Source organism: Carassius carassius, chromosome 21, assembly GCF_963082965.1.
Source record: "Carassius carassius chromosome 21, fCarCar2.1, whole genome shotgun sequence".
NCBI classification, from domain to species: Eukaryota; Metazoa; Chordata; class Actinopteri; order Cypriniformes; family Cyprinidae; genus Carassius; species Carassius carassius.
Window position 1 is genome coordinate 15139324 of NC_081775.1, and position 16247 is coordinate 15155570.

The 16247-nt window shown below is 41.7% G+C and overlaps 1 protein-coding gene across 1 annotated transcript; it reads left to right on the plus strand.

The window, feature by feature from the left end:
* Positions 1–13466: 13466 nt before the first annotated feature.
* LOC132098264 (glycosyltransferase family 92 protein F13G3.3-like) lies at positions 13467–14714 on the plus strand. Its single transcript, XM_059504436.1, has one exon. The coding sequence runs from the start codon at positions 13467–13469 to the stop codon at positions 14712–14714; it is 1248 nt and encodes a 415-aa protein (XP_059360419.1).
* Positions 14715–16247: the final 1533 nt, after the last annotated feature.

Genomic DNA, 16247 nt, shown 5'->3' on the forward strand with positions numbered 1-16247 from the left:
AATGAACAAGCGTGTTCTTGGCGATGTGAAAAAGCTGAGCCCTCTCTACCAAACATCTGCCTTGGAGGGGTTCCACTGTGTGATTCTGAGGTTCGCACCAAAAAACGTGGTCTTCTCGTATATGGGGATGCTTTGCAGGTAAATTATGTGTATGTTGTCAATATTGTATAGTAACAACACTTTGTATAGTTACAACACTCAGCACTTGCCATACTGTCTACATGAGCGAGGTGTGTGCGTAGTGGAAGCTTTTCATAACAGATTAGAGCAGCCGCACAGGTAGAGCGAGAGGGCCAGTCTGGCCATGGCGTCATTATGTTGGAGTAATCCCATACAAAATCCTCATTTCAGACTTTACCTGGCTGCTTTGCATTTCAATGAAAATTCTGGCCGTACCCAAGCGAGGACTGCAGCCGGAGAACTGCAGTTCAAAATTAAATTTCCCAAGGCCAAGAGAGGGGAACATGTGGTGTCCATAGTGAAGACAAAATATTCTACTGGTAAGTTAATTCTCAATTGTCTTTTGATATCTCCATACTAACATGTACATAATTTAGAATTTTTGCATTTACCCCACTGGCAAGATTTTGGCACCACCTGATGAAAAATGTGTAGCATGTTTGCCAGTGTGACATGCAGTAAAAACATTTCTATTGCAGTTACTTTTAACAGTTCGTCAACAGTTACCATATGAATGACTTAAACTGTATCCTATGTGATCTCGCCTGTGTTTTAGAATATGTGACTGAGCTGATGGACATCCTCTTTAACGAGGTCATCCAGGACCCTGCACCCTTTGTGGCTAACATGAAAGCGGTGGCTGTTCCTGGATTCCTGTGTTCAGAGTATGAGCGACCTGGGAAATCCGAATGCAATTGCCAGCCACGTATCCAGGTTCAGCTGTCCCGGTTGTGAGGGAACGGCTCTAACAACACCCATCTAAGTCCACAATCCCTTTCTGTTTTCTGCCAACATGTAAGTTACCATCTCCACAGTACTATTCTTGCCTTTTATTCAATTTTTGTTATTTGGGTAATCTATACAGTACATTAGATCTGTCACACTTACATTATCAACTTGTTGCACAATGTATATATGGACATGATAGTCCAGATTTGACAGTAAGTTGTGACGCATACAAACATGGTTGACTTTGAAATTTATTAAGTGTATTGAATAATTGTTTACATGGCTCATGTCCCAAACAAGTACAATATATTTTATAATTTAAATGGGAGGCCTAAAGCCTGTGTACTCCCCATCTTCATCCGAGTACTCCTGGTGAATACGGAGTACAACACAAGAAGGTATGACAACCCTGTTGTGCTTTCCCAAGTATCCCCAACACCAGGAAACAAAACATCTGTAGGCCAGGTAGCGAGCACGACTGTAATTAAAAAAATAAAATCAAAATGTCATGTCACATAATATATTATTTATATAGGTTTGTATTTGGTCGGTGGTCCTCTCTGATAATTGCAACAAAAACTGACATTGTGAAGTTATCAATATCTGGTGTCTTTGTACAACAAAAACAGCCTTTGTCTTATTTTTCCTATTTTTGGTCAGGTCTAACAGAATGGGACCCCAGAAGATGACCGTTTGATTCATCAACCTGCAATCTGCCTCATATCATTCATGTATACATTAATAAACATTTCCTAATATATATATATAATATATATAATAGCACCAGGACACCCTAGGCCGTAGGTCGATGATCGACTTTGTGGTCGTTTCATCCGACCTCCGGCCGTATGTCTTGGACACTCGGGTGAAGAGAGGGGCGGAGCTGTCAACCGATCACCACCTGGTGGTGAGTTGGATCCGATGGCGGGGGAGGAAGCTGGACAGACTCGGCAGACCCAAACGTACTGTGAGGGTCTGCTGGGAACGTTTGGCCGAGTCTCCTGTCAGAGAGATCTTCAACTCCCACCTCCGGCAGAGCTTCGACCGGATCCCGAGGGAGGCTGGAGATATTGAGTCCGAGTGGACCATGTTCTCCACCTCCATTGTCGAAGCGGCCGCTCTGAGCTGTGGCCGTAAGGTTTCCGGTGCCTGTCGAGGTGGCAATCCCCGAACCCGGTGGTGGACACCGGAAGTAAGGGATGCCGTCAAGCTGAAGGAGGAGTCCTATCGGGCCTGGTTGGCTTGTGGGACTCCTGAGGCAGCTGACAGGTACGGGCAGGCCAAGCGGACTACAGCCCGGGTGGTTGTGGAGGCAAAAACTCGGGCCTGGGAGGAGTTCGGTGAGGCCATGGAGAAGGACTATCGGTCAGCCTCGAAGAGATTCTGGCAAACCGTCCGGCGCCTCAGGAGAGGGAAGCAGTGCCCTACCAACGCTGTTTACAGTAAAGGTGGGGAGCTGTTGACCTCAACTGGGGATGTCGTTGGACGGTGGAAGGAATACTTCGAGGATCTCCTCAATCCCGCTGTCACGTCTTCCATTGAGGAAGCAGAGGCTGAGGGCTCAGATGTGGACTCGTCGATCACCCAAGCTGAAGTCACCGAGGTAGTCAAGAAACTCCTCGGTGGCAAGGCACCGGGGGTGGATGAGATCCGCCCTGAGTACCTCAAGTCTCTGGATGTTGTGGGGCTGTCTTGGCTGACACGCCTCTGCAGCATCGCGTGGCAGTCGGGGACGGTGCCTCTGGGATGGCAGACCGGGGTGGTGGTCCCTCTTTTTAAGAAGGGGGACCGGAGGGTGTGTTCCAACTACAGGGGGATCACACTTCTCAGCCTCCCTGGGAAAGTCTATGCCAGGGTACTGGAGAGGAGAATCCGGCCGATAGTAGAACCTCGGATTCAGGAGGAACAGTGTGGTTTTCGTCCAGGCCGTGGAACACTGGACCAGCTCTATACCCTCTACAGGGTGCTGGAGGGTTCATGGGAGTTTGCCCAACCAGTCCACATGTGCTTTGTGGATTTGGAGAAGGCATTCGACTGTGTCCCTCAGGGCGGCCTGTGGAGGGTGCTCCGGGAGTATGGGGTCCGGGGCCCTTTGCTAAGGGCTATCCGGTCCCTGTACGACCGGAGCAGGAGCTTGGTTCGTATTGCCAGCAGTAAGTCAGACTTGTTCCCGGTGCGTGTTGGACTCCGGCAGGGCTGCCCTTTGTCGCCGGTTCTGTTCATGATTTTTATGGACAGAATTTCTAGGCGCAGCCAGGGGCCGGAGGGGGTCAGGTTTGGTGACGATTTCGTCTCTGCTCTTTGCGGATGATGTTGTCGTGTTGGCCTCATCAAGCCAGGACCTTCAGCATGCACTGGGACGGTTTGCAGCCGAGTGTGAAGCGGCTGGGATGAGAATCAGCACCTCCAAATCCGAGGCCATGGTCCTCAGTCGGAAAAGGGTGGCTTGCCCACTTCAGGTTGGTGGAGAGTTCCTGCCTCAAGTGGAGGAGTTTAAGTATCTTGGGGTCTTGTTCATGAGTGAGGGAAGGATGGAACGGGAGATTGACAGACGGATCGGTGCAGCTTCTGCAGTAATGCGGTCGATGTACCGGTCTGTCGTGGTGAAGAAAGAGCTGAGCCGCAAGGCGAAGCTCTCGATTTACCGGTCAATCTACGTTCCTACTCTCACCTATGGTCATGAGCTTTGGGTCATGACCGAAAGGACAAGATCCCGGATACAGGCGGCCGAAATGAGCTTTCTCCGCAGGGTGGCTGGGCGATCCCTTAGAGATAGGGTGAGAAGCTCAGTCACCCGGGAGGAGCTCAGAGTAGAGCCGCTGCTCCTCCATATCGAGAGGGGTCAGCTGAGGTGGCTCGGGCATCTGTTCCGGATGCCTCCTGGACGCCTTCCCGGGAAGGTGTTCCGGGCGCGTCCCACTGGGAGGAGACCCCGGGGAAGACCTAGGACACGCTGGAGAGACTATGTCTCCCGGCTGGCCTGGGAACGCCTCGGTGTCCCCCCAGAAGAGCTGGAGGAAGTGTCTAGGGAGAGGGAAGTCTGGGGTTCTCTGCTTAGACTGCTGCCCCTGCGACCCGGCCCCGGATAAGCGGAAGAAGATGGATGGATGGATGATGGATGGATGGATTGCATAAACAGTGTGACTTTGTTCTTGTGTCCTAAACCTTACCAGTTTTTGAAAGACAGGCATGCCATTTGATCAGCACAAACGTAATTTATACACATTCAAAATTATTTTGTCTAACTTACACGGCTCTTTCCTTCATCTCCAGTGGCCCATGGTCTGCCTGGTAGGTGTTTGGGGCATTCTGCAGGGAGTAGGGGTTCAGGCAGACAGGCTCAAGGCCTGGATGAAGAGTCATACACCGTGGCTCTTCAGGAAGCTCTCCGCATCTATTCTGAACCTGTTGGAGTATGTGTTATAAGGTGTTTTAGTGCTAGAGATCTAATACACTTCTAGTTGGGCATTCATACTTTTAATGATCATTGTGGGAGGGAGACACATTTATAAATCTTTACATACAGCATTAATGTATTTGCAGCAGACATTCTCATCCTCTGTGGGCATTGTCCTGCATTCTCCACAGGTGCACCTACAGTTTAATTCACAGTGTGACTTAACAGTGTTATAACAGTTACAGAAAAGTTATCTGAACAATTAGAGCATATTTGAAGCATATTCTGTTTCTCAGCTTGTGTGTTATAGTAATATTCAGCAGTCCATTTCTCATGGATTTATGCACATCATTTTCATACTTAAAAACAACCATGATGGCTACTAGTTAGATCCGTAACTATAAAGCGTAAAAATGTTTTATTCTGTTATTTATTGCTAGCTTAACTTTATTTGGCTAAGTGAGGTTATGCTAGTTACATATAACGCTAGCTAACTTGCATAAAAGGGAGAAAAAAATCTTACCATTCTGTTGCAGACCGAGGGGGATGATGATTCTCTAGAAGCTGGTCAATGTCCTCTGAATTATATTCTGGCTCTGGAGGCTCAAACATGTATGGCTTTGTAGAACCAATTAAGCTGCTAGGAGCATCCATTTCGGCTGTAGCGGTGACAGTTGAGTGTGACGACGGCAGCTTTCCCGCGAGTGGGCGTGGTTTCAGCGCAGCCAGCGGACACGCCCGCAGCGTTTGAGAGCAGAGTCTACTGCTCCATTTTTTCAATATTTTGATAGCTTATTTTATGTACTTGACGGCTTTCTTATCATTCAAATTTGGCTGGGTGGCTAATAACACATTTTTCTGTGGTATGATAGACTCAGAACACATACTTTATTTTGACTTTACAGGGACTTTAATGTAGGCTAATTAAAAATTCATGCAGTGTAATGTTGAGTGCACCTCACGCTCCACGTCATGGCAGTAAGCGCGAAAGCTCGCGCACTCGTTACTATGGTTACTAGGCAAGTGAGGTAAATTACAGAACAAGATAGTAGCTAGTCTAGTTTGTCGGCTAAAATGGGAAAGTGTCGGTTAAATCCGCTGTGGACAAGGAATCCGAATTACGTTTGGGTCAAGCCTGTGCCAGGAAATGACCGCGAGGCCTATTGCTGTTGGTGCAGGAAATCTTTTAAGCTAGCGACAATGGGTGTTACGGCCCTGGACTCCCATATGAAGGGTGCCAAACACACCGCGTGTAGCACTGCTCGCCAGCGCCAACCACCTATTGGTCCGTTCTGTGCACCGCAGATCTCTTCGGTTACTGAAACAACTCTGACTATCAATAATGAAGACATTTCTACAATAGAAATGCCACCACAGCCAAGGAACATTCTATCGTACTGTGGCTCGACACCAACTCTGCGGGCAGAGGTGATGTGGGTCCTTAAAACAGTCTCTGAGCACCACTCTTACACTTCAAATGAAAACGTTACAGAGATTTTTTAAATCATGTTTCCTGACTCCGAGGTTGCAGCTACATTCTCGTGTGGAAGCAACAAAACAGCATATATTACTAAATTCGGATTAGCTCCCTTTATAACGAAAGAACTGACTGACCATGTCAATATGTCTAACGGGTTTGTGATCATGTTTGACGAGAGTCTCAATAAGATGACGAAAAGTAAGCAGTTGGACCTTCATATTCGCTACTGGGTGGACGACCACGTTCAGTCACGATACTTCGGCTCGCAGTTCATGGGTCATGCAACGGCGGTGGACCTGCTCAAACATTTCTAAGTAAGTTTTTATTCTGAATTTTAAAAATGTTGAGTTTTTTTTATTTATGAATAATATATGATATAGTAAAGTAACATAACACGACCAAGTGAGCTGTTCTATAATATCACGATTGCAAATGTTACATTGAATGTATGGTTTAATAAACAAGTAGCCTAGCTAATATGTATTCACTTACAATGATTCATTTATTAAGACGGTCACTTGCTGCCACCTATTGGTTTATTGTTTAAAGGCATCATTGTTTTTTATATTATTTGTTTAAACATTTATCTCATAAAATTATTTATTACAGTTGCAATTTTGCAGTGTAAATGACTTAATTTGATTGATAACGGCAGTCTTATTATTAAAACTGAATTTGATCAAATGTAAGAATTTGACAGGAAAGAGAGTGCATATTTAAAGTAAGGTTTAAAAACTGTCCTTATAAAAGTAAATAACACCCTGGTGTAAAAGTCACAATTATGCAGATTTAAGTATGTAAAGTCTGATGAGAATATTGCTTCAAAATAAATTTTATTTATTTATGACAGACATTATTTAAAAAGTAGAAACATATTAATTTAATGTCATTAAAAATGTATTGTAACATTATTATAAAACCTTCCTTATGTGCGATTTAAATGGAAGTAGCTTACAAAAAAATAATTTTTTACCTTTAATATTAGAATGATGTACCATCTGGGGTTCCTTATGGTTTACTTTACAGTGAGAGATTTTTTTTCTTATGTACTGTACCTGATAGGCCCCAACTTAATTAATATGATATCAAATTGTTTTAATTATTGGTTTTGTTTATTTTTTTACTTGAAGGAAATGTCTTGAAGGAAAATGTTTTCTTGTCAGAATGCACCAGAATGCTTCATTTACATGTTTAAATCATAAATATTGTCTCATGGGGGATAATTCCCCAGACCCCCCTACAACAAATTACTTAGTAAACATGTCACCATTTTCACCAGTTGTGAGTTTGCATGTCTGAACCTGTATCTCACCACTCAGACAGAACCCTTTAACCCTGAGACCCTAACCTCCATCACACTAGCTATTATGTAGGCTATATAATGTCTTTGTTTAAAATTTGCTTTTCATGTCTTTTAGGAGTGTGTATGTGACCTTGACTTGAGGAAAATGGTCTCTGTGTCTATGGATGGACCCAATGTTAATTGGCATTTTTTTTTAGATACTGCAGCAGGAGCATGCAGAGCATGTTGCGGGTGCTCAGCTGGCAGTGGTGGGGAGTTGTGGCGTGCATACTCTCCATAATGCTGTCAAATGTGGATTCACCGACTGGCATATGGAGAAGTTCCTAAGAGCTCTGCATACAATTTTTCACTATGTGCCAGCAAGAAGGGAGGATTTCTGTAATCTCACAAAGTCCAAAATCTTCGCTTTGCCTTTTTGTTGTCATCGCTGGGTCGAGAACCTCCCTGTGGCGGAGAGGGCCCTTGTCATCTGGCCAAACATGAAGTATGTTGAGGCTGTTAGCACCAAAAAGCTTCCTAACCCTGGGACGTCCTCCTATGATACTATTGCGGCGGCAACCAAAGACCCTCTCATTCTGGCAAAGCTTCACTTTTTCATGGCAGTGTGTCGAAGTGTAACACCTTTCCTCACCAGATACCAGACTGATGAGCCTCTGCTGCCTTTCATTGGTAATGACTTGGCTGAACTGCTGAAGGTGAGGTGAATTTTCTCATTTTATTGTCATAGTGATTATAAAAACTCTCGTTCACAGTTACGCTAAGGCTACAGCTAAGACTGAATGAATTGAAAATGCAAATATTGTGAATAGTCAGATAAATTAGGCTCATTTAATAATACTGAAGAAAAGAAACATTGTAAAGTCAGAGTGCTTATTTTGTATTGTAAAATATTTTGTATTCTCAAATATGTATATTTTTGTCTTTTCATAGAGTTTGCTGAGGCGATTCATCAAACATGAACTTCTCAATGATGCCACACCTCAGCATTTGGTCCGGCTTGATGTTAGTGACATGCAGTCCAGGGTTCATCTAAGAGCTGTTGATATTGGCATTGGAGCTGAGGCTGCAATAAAGGTATTTAGGAAATACATAATGTTTGACCAGACTGCTCCTGGTGTCCCTGTTGTTAGACCCGTCTACTCAGCCCCTCACTGGATAGAAGGAAAGAGGAGGGAGAGGAAGCTATTTACTTAATTTAGTCCCCATTCATTCTTAGGAACGTCAGCAGCAGAGTAGATCCACTGAGGAGCTTTCTGTCCTCCAGTTCAGAAAGGAATGCATGGAGGGTCTGTCCAAAATTGTGAAGAAGATTCAAGAGAAGAGCCCTTTGAAAATCCCAACTGTAAGGCAAATGACTTGTCTTAAACCAGCTGTGATGTATTCAAATCCAGAATTGTGTCAGGGCCAGATGAAGTGTCTAGTTAAAAGGTTTCTTCAAGACAAGCAGTTAGATGGGGTTGCTACAGGTACATAAGATTAAGTCCTGACGTTAGGCATACAATTTACAAAAGAAACATGTGTACATTTGATGTGAGTGCTTTTTCTTTCACTCTTTCTTTAGGTGATCTGATCATTCAGCAATTTTCACAATTGTTGTCCCTGGAGGTGAGGAATGAGAAGTTCCTGTCTTTCAAGCCCCTCGAGAAAAGGCTGGATGTGTTTCTCCATCCTTATATAAGTCAGCCCTACCCACAGCTCTGGGCTTTCATCAGAAACCTTCTGCTCCTCTCCCATGGGCAGGCTACGGTGGAGAGGGGCTTCTCTATCAATAAACAAGTAGAAACTTGTAATATCCAAGAGGACACTGTCATTGCACAAAGAGTTGTGTGCGATTACGTGTCCATGCATGGGGGTGTTACCACGGTGCCCCTCACACCAGAGCTCCTGTCTTCAGTCACAGAAGAAGTCAAAGAAGAATAATGATTGAAGAGGAGTTGGAGCAGCTAAAAAAAGACTCTCTGTATTTTAACACAAATGTAAATTCAGTTTAACTGCATTGCTAATTTCACTTAGAAGAAATGAAACATTCAGCACATTTTCCACTTGTTCTTAAAATCCTAAATACTTAAAAATGAATAAATTGTCCTAAAACACAATAGAAAATTTAATGGAATTAAGGGTTATAATGGGAATTATATTGGCTTTAATGTAAACTTTAATGGTGTCCACTGGTATTTGATGGTTTCTATTGGTGGGATGTAATCTGGCAGATGGGAATAAATAGAACAGTAATTCATATTTTGCTGCCTCAATATAGGAGTACATGAGCACATAAACATAATTTCTAGAACTGCTCTGTGTCACTTCATGTGCATTTTACTTATTTTGAGAAAACTATCATCATATACAGAGACTGCAGTTAAAAAAAAACACCCAATGTTTCAGGAGTTTATTACACAGAATACGTCACATGCTTATTAGATAACTGTATTTAAGTTGATGTATATGCTTTTATTTATCATTCTTTAATTTTCACAAATTTAGAAAAGTAATCAAATTACTCAAATGTAATTAGTTACATTACTTTATTAAAGTAATTGAAAAAGTTACACTACTATTACATTTTAAACAGGGTAACTTGTAATCTGTAACCTATTACATTTCCAAAGTAACCTTCCCAACACTGTCCTTCACAGACCACCTCATTAGTGCCACTGTGCTGCGAGCAGACTGTTTTTGAACTGTACAAAATGTTGTTTCCTGAAGATGCACTGAGCAGGAGTAAGCTGAAGACAGAGCTTAGTCTCGTCTACCCCAAGAAAAAATCTCAGAGCCTGTTGTGGTGCTTTTGGACCTACTCCAGCTGTTTATGGAGAACAATCTTGAGGAAGTGTTTTTTTTAGAAATCAGTAAGGATCTACAGGGCTGATGCATCAAATGATCGTTTCACATTCTGGGAGGCATACAGTAATTCCTTAGCATGACTTCAGATTACTCGGGCTACAAGTGTTCAGTTGCGTGCATCTATTTAACACAAAACGCTTTTGTTTTTCGATCTTGTTCTACGGATTTTTGTGTGTTCATTTTTTAAATCTCTATGTAATCCAATCTATTTTTATTTTATTTTTTTCATTTGGGGGTAGCTAATGATCTGTGTGACGAGTGGGGCGGGGCCGGTGGAGTGATTGGAGATGAGCTACACCTGTTCGACCCACCGGTATCGAGGCCCACGGAGGAGATGGAAGGATATAAACCTGGAGCGACGACAGTGAAGGACGAGAGAGGACCAGGCCTGGGCTTTATTTTAGGTTTTGGTTTTATTTTGTGTGCATCAGTCGTCCGTGAGGGGCTGATGCGCTGTTTTGTTTATTTTGTGATTATTAAAGTTTCATTTGATTGTCCGCTGGTTCCCGCCTCCCTCTTCCCGATGATTATTAAGGTTTAATTCATTACAGTGGTGCCGAAGCCTGGGAGAAGGAGGGACGCGCTGCTGAAGATCCCTCGCCGCTGTGGTGAATCCGCGGTGCCATCGAGCAGGCGAGGAGGATGCCGCCATGGACGCTCGAGGCGGTGGACTGGAGCGAGTTGCCGGGGACGGGCGATGTGGAGGGACGGCTGCCGTCCGTGAGGGAGCGGAGGAGCCGGCGCCATTCGCCAGGAGGCCGGAGCCTGATGCCTCCGTGAAGGAATCCGGAGGAGCAGGGAACGGGGGACTCCTGCCGGCTGCCCAAAACCAGAGGAGCCGTCGCCGTCCACCGGGCGGCGGAGGAGTGTCGTGCCGTCCGCCGAGGGCCGTCCAGTGCCACCGCCAGGCACCGCGGAGGAGATCAACCAGCTGGTGGAGGGCCGAGCAGCAGTGCGTCTGGGAACCGGAATTTTATTTTTTTTATTTTCCTCTCTCGTCTCTGTCACTCCTCCTTCCATCTCCGTTTCTCTCGCCTCGTCTGTCCTACCCCAGGTTCCCGCAGGTCGCCGTGAGCGGTCCCCCCCGCAGGGAGGAGGGGGGGGGGGGGGTAAAGCGCAGTCTCAGGAGTACCCCCCGGCCTGCGAGGGCGATGGGGGTATGTGACGAGTGGGTCGGGGCCGAGGGACGTGGGAGCGAGGCCAGTGGAGTGATTGGAGATGAGCTACACCTGTTCGACCCACCGGTCTCGAAGCCCACGGAGGAGATGGAAGGATATAAAACTGGAGCGACGACAGTGAAGGACAAGAGAGGACCAGGCCTGGGCTTTATTTTAGGTTTTGGTTTTATTTTGTGCGCATCAGTTGTCCGTGAGGGGCTGATGCGCTGTTTTGTTTATTTTGTGATTATTAAAGTTTCATTTGTTTGTCCGCCGGTTCCCGCCTTCTTCTTCCCGATGATTATTAAGGTTTAATTCATTACAATCTGCAGCAGGGATGAATCAGAAAGTATTATGTTGACTTTGGTGAGTAAGTCAAGCAAAAAATATTACATATGAAAGTAGACTTTGAATTGTAATGAAATGTGTTAAATGCAATTATAGAAAAACTGAACACAAATGTTTTTATTAATGAGAATTGAGGCTGAAGTCTTTTAAAATAAATGGTTTTACCATTTAGTTTGGAATGAATTCGTAACTATTAAAATAGTCCATGTATACTGTATATATGTGTGACATAGCCTAACCATCAACTTAAAGTAGGCTACTTAAATACTTTACAGACAAATGAGAGTAAAAAATTATTATTTACAAATTTATATATGATAGATTAAGTTTGTATTAAGGCTCTTCTATATGACCTTAACTTGCCATTCATGCAAAATAGCTCACTGCTTCCTGGTTACATCTGTAACGAGACCTTTTTTTTTTTCCTCCAGATGTTCTGTTTTAAACGTAAATTGCTTTAATTTTTTATTTAGTTTTTGTTGTAACAAATAAGTCGGTAATACCATACTCAGACACACATTGGAAAGGTTCTCCTTCACAGACCACCTCATTAGTGCCACCGTGCTGCAAGCAGACTGGTTTGAACAGTACAAAATGTTGTTTCCTGAAAATGCACTGAGCAGGAGTCAGCTGAAGACAGAGCTTAGTCTCGTCTACCCCAAGGAAAATTTCAGAGCCTGTTGTGGTGCTTTTGGACCTACTCCAGCTGTTTATGGAGAACAATCTTGAGGAAGTGTTTTTTTAGAAATCAGTAAGGATCTACAGGGCTGATGCATCAAATGATCGTTTCACATTCTGGGAGGCATACAGTAATTCCTTAGCATGACTTCAGATTACTCGGGCTACAAGTGTTCAGTTGCGTGCATCTATTTAACACAAAACGCTTGTGTTTTTCCATCTTGTTCTACGGATTTTTGCGTGTTCATTTTTTAAATCTCTGGAATCCAATCTATTTTTATTTTATTTTTTTCATTTGGGGGTAGCTAATGATCTGCAACAGGGATGAATCAGAAAGTATTATGTTGACTCTGGTAAGTCGAGCAAAAAATATTACATATGAAAGTAGACTTTGAATTGTAATGAAATGTGTTAAATGCAATTATAGAAAAACTGAACACAAATGTTTTTATTAATGAGAAATGAGGCTGAAGTCTTTTAAAATAAATGGTTTTAACATTTAGTTTGGAATGAATTCATAACTATTAAAATAGGCCATGTATATATATGTGTGACGTAGCCTAACCATCAACTTAAAGTAGGCTACTTAATTACTTTACAGACAAATGAGAGTAAAAAACTATTATTTACAAATTTATATAAGATAGATTAAGTTTGTATTAAGGCTCTTCTATATGACCTTAACTTGCCATTCATGCAAAATAGCTCACTGCTTCCTGGTTACATCTGTAACGTGACCGTTTCTTTCCCTCCATTGTTCGGTTTTAAACGTAAATTGCTTTAATTTTTTATTTAGTTTTTGTTGTAACAAATAATACTTGTAATTTTTAAGTCTTCTTGAGACTGTTTAAAATGAGAAATCTACTGTGCTTAGACACTTATCTTGAAATAATCAAAACTTTTTTGTAAAAATTACACCTTTAAAAGTATTATTGAATCACCCTAATAGATGATGAAAGCATTGTTTGTGACATTAACTCACCCTGAAAATGGCAAAATAGTTACATTACCATTGAGAGAACACAGTGTTTTCCGGAAACAAGGCAGGAAGGAAGTCTTTCTTGTTTTTCATCAGCCTTCTTCAGTGGTTGTTTTGCGTGAGACTTTTGTTCTTGTGGTATTTGTTTGTTGTTGAAAGTACAATGCAAGGCCAGACTACTGCATATCTCATGAGATTAGATACTAGTTCAGTTCTTTTAACCAATAACATTGCTTTATAAATGAAGTATTTTGGATTGTTTTGACATTTCTTTGCTTTTCTCCACAGCAACTAAAGGACAGATGGAAAAAGGCAAAGTGCTTATTTTACTATTAATTGTCAGTATTACTGGCATTCTAGTTTTAGTTCATATGAACATTGATACATATTACATCCAAGCTCCTATATTAATAAAAGCTTCTCCGTCAAATAATACATTAAAAATCCTTGAAACTTCATATTTAATAACACCCATCAGAGACTCAGAGCATTTCATGGTGTCTGCCTTTATCGACCACAGACTGGATACGGTCATTCGAGTCATCAGTATAATCAACAGGAACCATCTTCAGCCGCTTTACTGTGTTTACTGCAATGCTGAACAACTCTGCAAAACTGTTCACACTGAGGTCCAGATACACAGCGACCATTTTAGCTTCCCGTATGGTGCCTCAGATGTGATTTGTAAAGGTAAACCCATGACTGATGCAACTCATGTCCTCATAACTGTCAAGAAAGATTCAGCTGACCTCAAAATGGAATATCTGCCAATAAAAAATAAGGCTGTACAAGAGACTTTCAAGTTTAACTTCACTGTTTGCATCTCTAACCTTTTTGGCGACTACAACAATGTACTGCAGTTTGCTCAATCGATGGAGATGTACAAGCTTCTGGGAGTACAGCATGTGGTCATCTATAACACTAGTAGTGGACCAGACTTGGAAAAGCTCTTAAAACATTATGAAACGGAGGGGATACTGGAGATCGTTCCATGGCCTATCGACCAGTTTCTGAACCCTTCTTCAGGCTGGAATATCAAGCTACACAAGGGAGACATTCAGTATTATGGTCAGTTAGTAACACTCAACGAGTGCATTTACAGGCACATGTACCAGTCAAAGTACGTTCTCCTGAATGACATTGATGAAATCATCATGCCTTACAAACACGCCAGTTTACAATCTCTAATGGGGGACCTCCAGTCTGCTCATCCCAGTATAGGAGTGTTCCTCATTGAGAACCACATATTCCCTAAAACACAGTTTGAGGAGAGTAGGAAGTTCAAACGAGCAGAATGGAATAATATCCCAGGTGTCAATATCATGGAGCACATCTACAGAGAACCAAGTCGAAAAAATATTTACAATCCGACAAAGATGATTGTCAACCCAAGGAAGGTGCAGCAAACTTCAGTACACTCCTCTTTGAAACACTTTGGAGGCAGTGTCCTTGTACCATTTCATGTATGTAGGATTGTACACGTGAGAGTCCCGCTGCAGGGACATCTTACCAAAGAGCAACTCTTTGTAGACAAAAGAGTCTGGGACTTTGAGCAAGAACTGATACACAATGTTGACCAGACTTTGAAACTTTCTGGCTTCCTGAAGGCTTCTGTTTGATATGTTTGTATATTATTAATTTAAATATATACTATACAAATATACCCAAAACTGTATTTTCAAGACAATACTGAATTTTTTTTTTTTTTGCATACTTTGCAAATGTCACGACTTTCACTTAAAAAGCACAGTCATGAAAATTATAATGGATTTGAGTTAGTCAAATAAAATGATCTTTAAAAAGATTTTATAAAACAATAACAACTGAGATATGACGGCATTGGTATTTGTCAAATAATGCCAAGCCAATATTTCATGCATAAATAATGCATAAAGTATTTTGTAAATGTAATATACAAACTTTCATTTAGTGTTTTCATCTGTTGAAGAATGATTAAATTGTATTTTGTTGTAATTTAATGATTTAAAATAAAATCTAATTGATCATCACTTTAACAGTCATAAGTGGGAAAGTAACAGTTTGCCTTTACTTGAGTTTTATTTTCTATACACTGAAAAAAGAGGCATATTTATTGATGCATATTATTTAATATCCAACCACGTGCAGTGAATCAAATGTATTAGGACACTTATTCATATTCATACACACCTGCAAAGGTGTTAAATAGGTACTTAACCTACCCTGCCTTAACCTATTATGTTCAGAATTACTGGAACTCACAGCGGGGGGATGATTACCTAAATTGTCGTTTGATGTTTATCTTAGAGTGGTCACTTCCGAGGCTGATTAAGGTAAACACCTTAAAGGACTGCCCACTGAATGCCTATAAATGCCTGCCTTAAGGCCAATTTATACTTCTGCGTCGAGGGTCAACTTGGTCAGTAAATTGTACTGGTGTAAAATATATACACCAATAAATGACATGCAACCATGTAAATAAAGACCAGTTTTAACTGTTCACGTTGTTTCTTCTTTAATTACAGTAACCTGCACAATACAATGTGCAAACTATGTATAAAATAATGTAACATGTAAAGGTGCAATGGTCTAGAATTGTTTATATTAAATATAGATGCAAAAGAGCAAACTATACACAAATAAATACTGTTATTGATCTTAATTTGCTGTAACCTGAACCATACAATATGCATACAGCAGGAAATGACATAATTGGTTTCAAACTATATACACAAATAGGTTAAAATATGTAAAAGTGCAATGTATAAAGGTGCAATGGTCTAGAATTGTAGATTAAAATAGATGCTAAAGAGCAAACACACACAAATGGGTAAACTATACATTAATCTTTATTTGCAGTAACCTGCACAAAACAATGTGCAAACAGCAGGAACAGGCAATTGTTTGTATGCAAACTATATACACAAACGGGCATACTATGTACAAGTTAGTACAAAGTATTAAGGTGCAATGATACACTATTAACAATAAAAATGCACGAGAAAACTGTACACAAAAGCTACAAACTATATAGTATAACCTGCACAAATAAGTGCAAACTATATACACAAATGTGCTAACAGACAACTTACTAAAAGATGCAAAAGTGCAAACTATATAAAGATAGTGCACAGAATTAAAAGGTGCAATTTTGTAGAAGTAGGCACAATTGT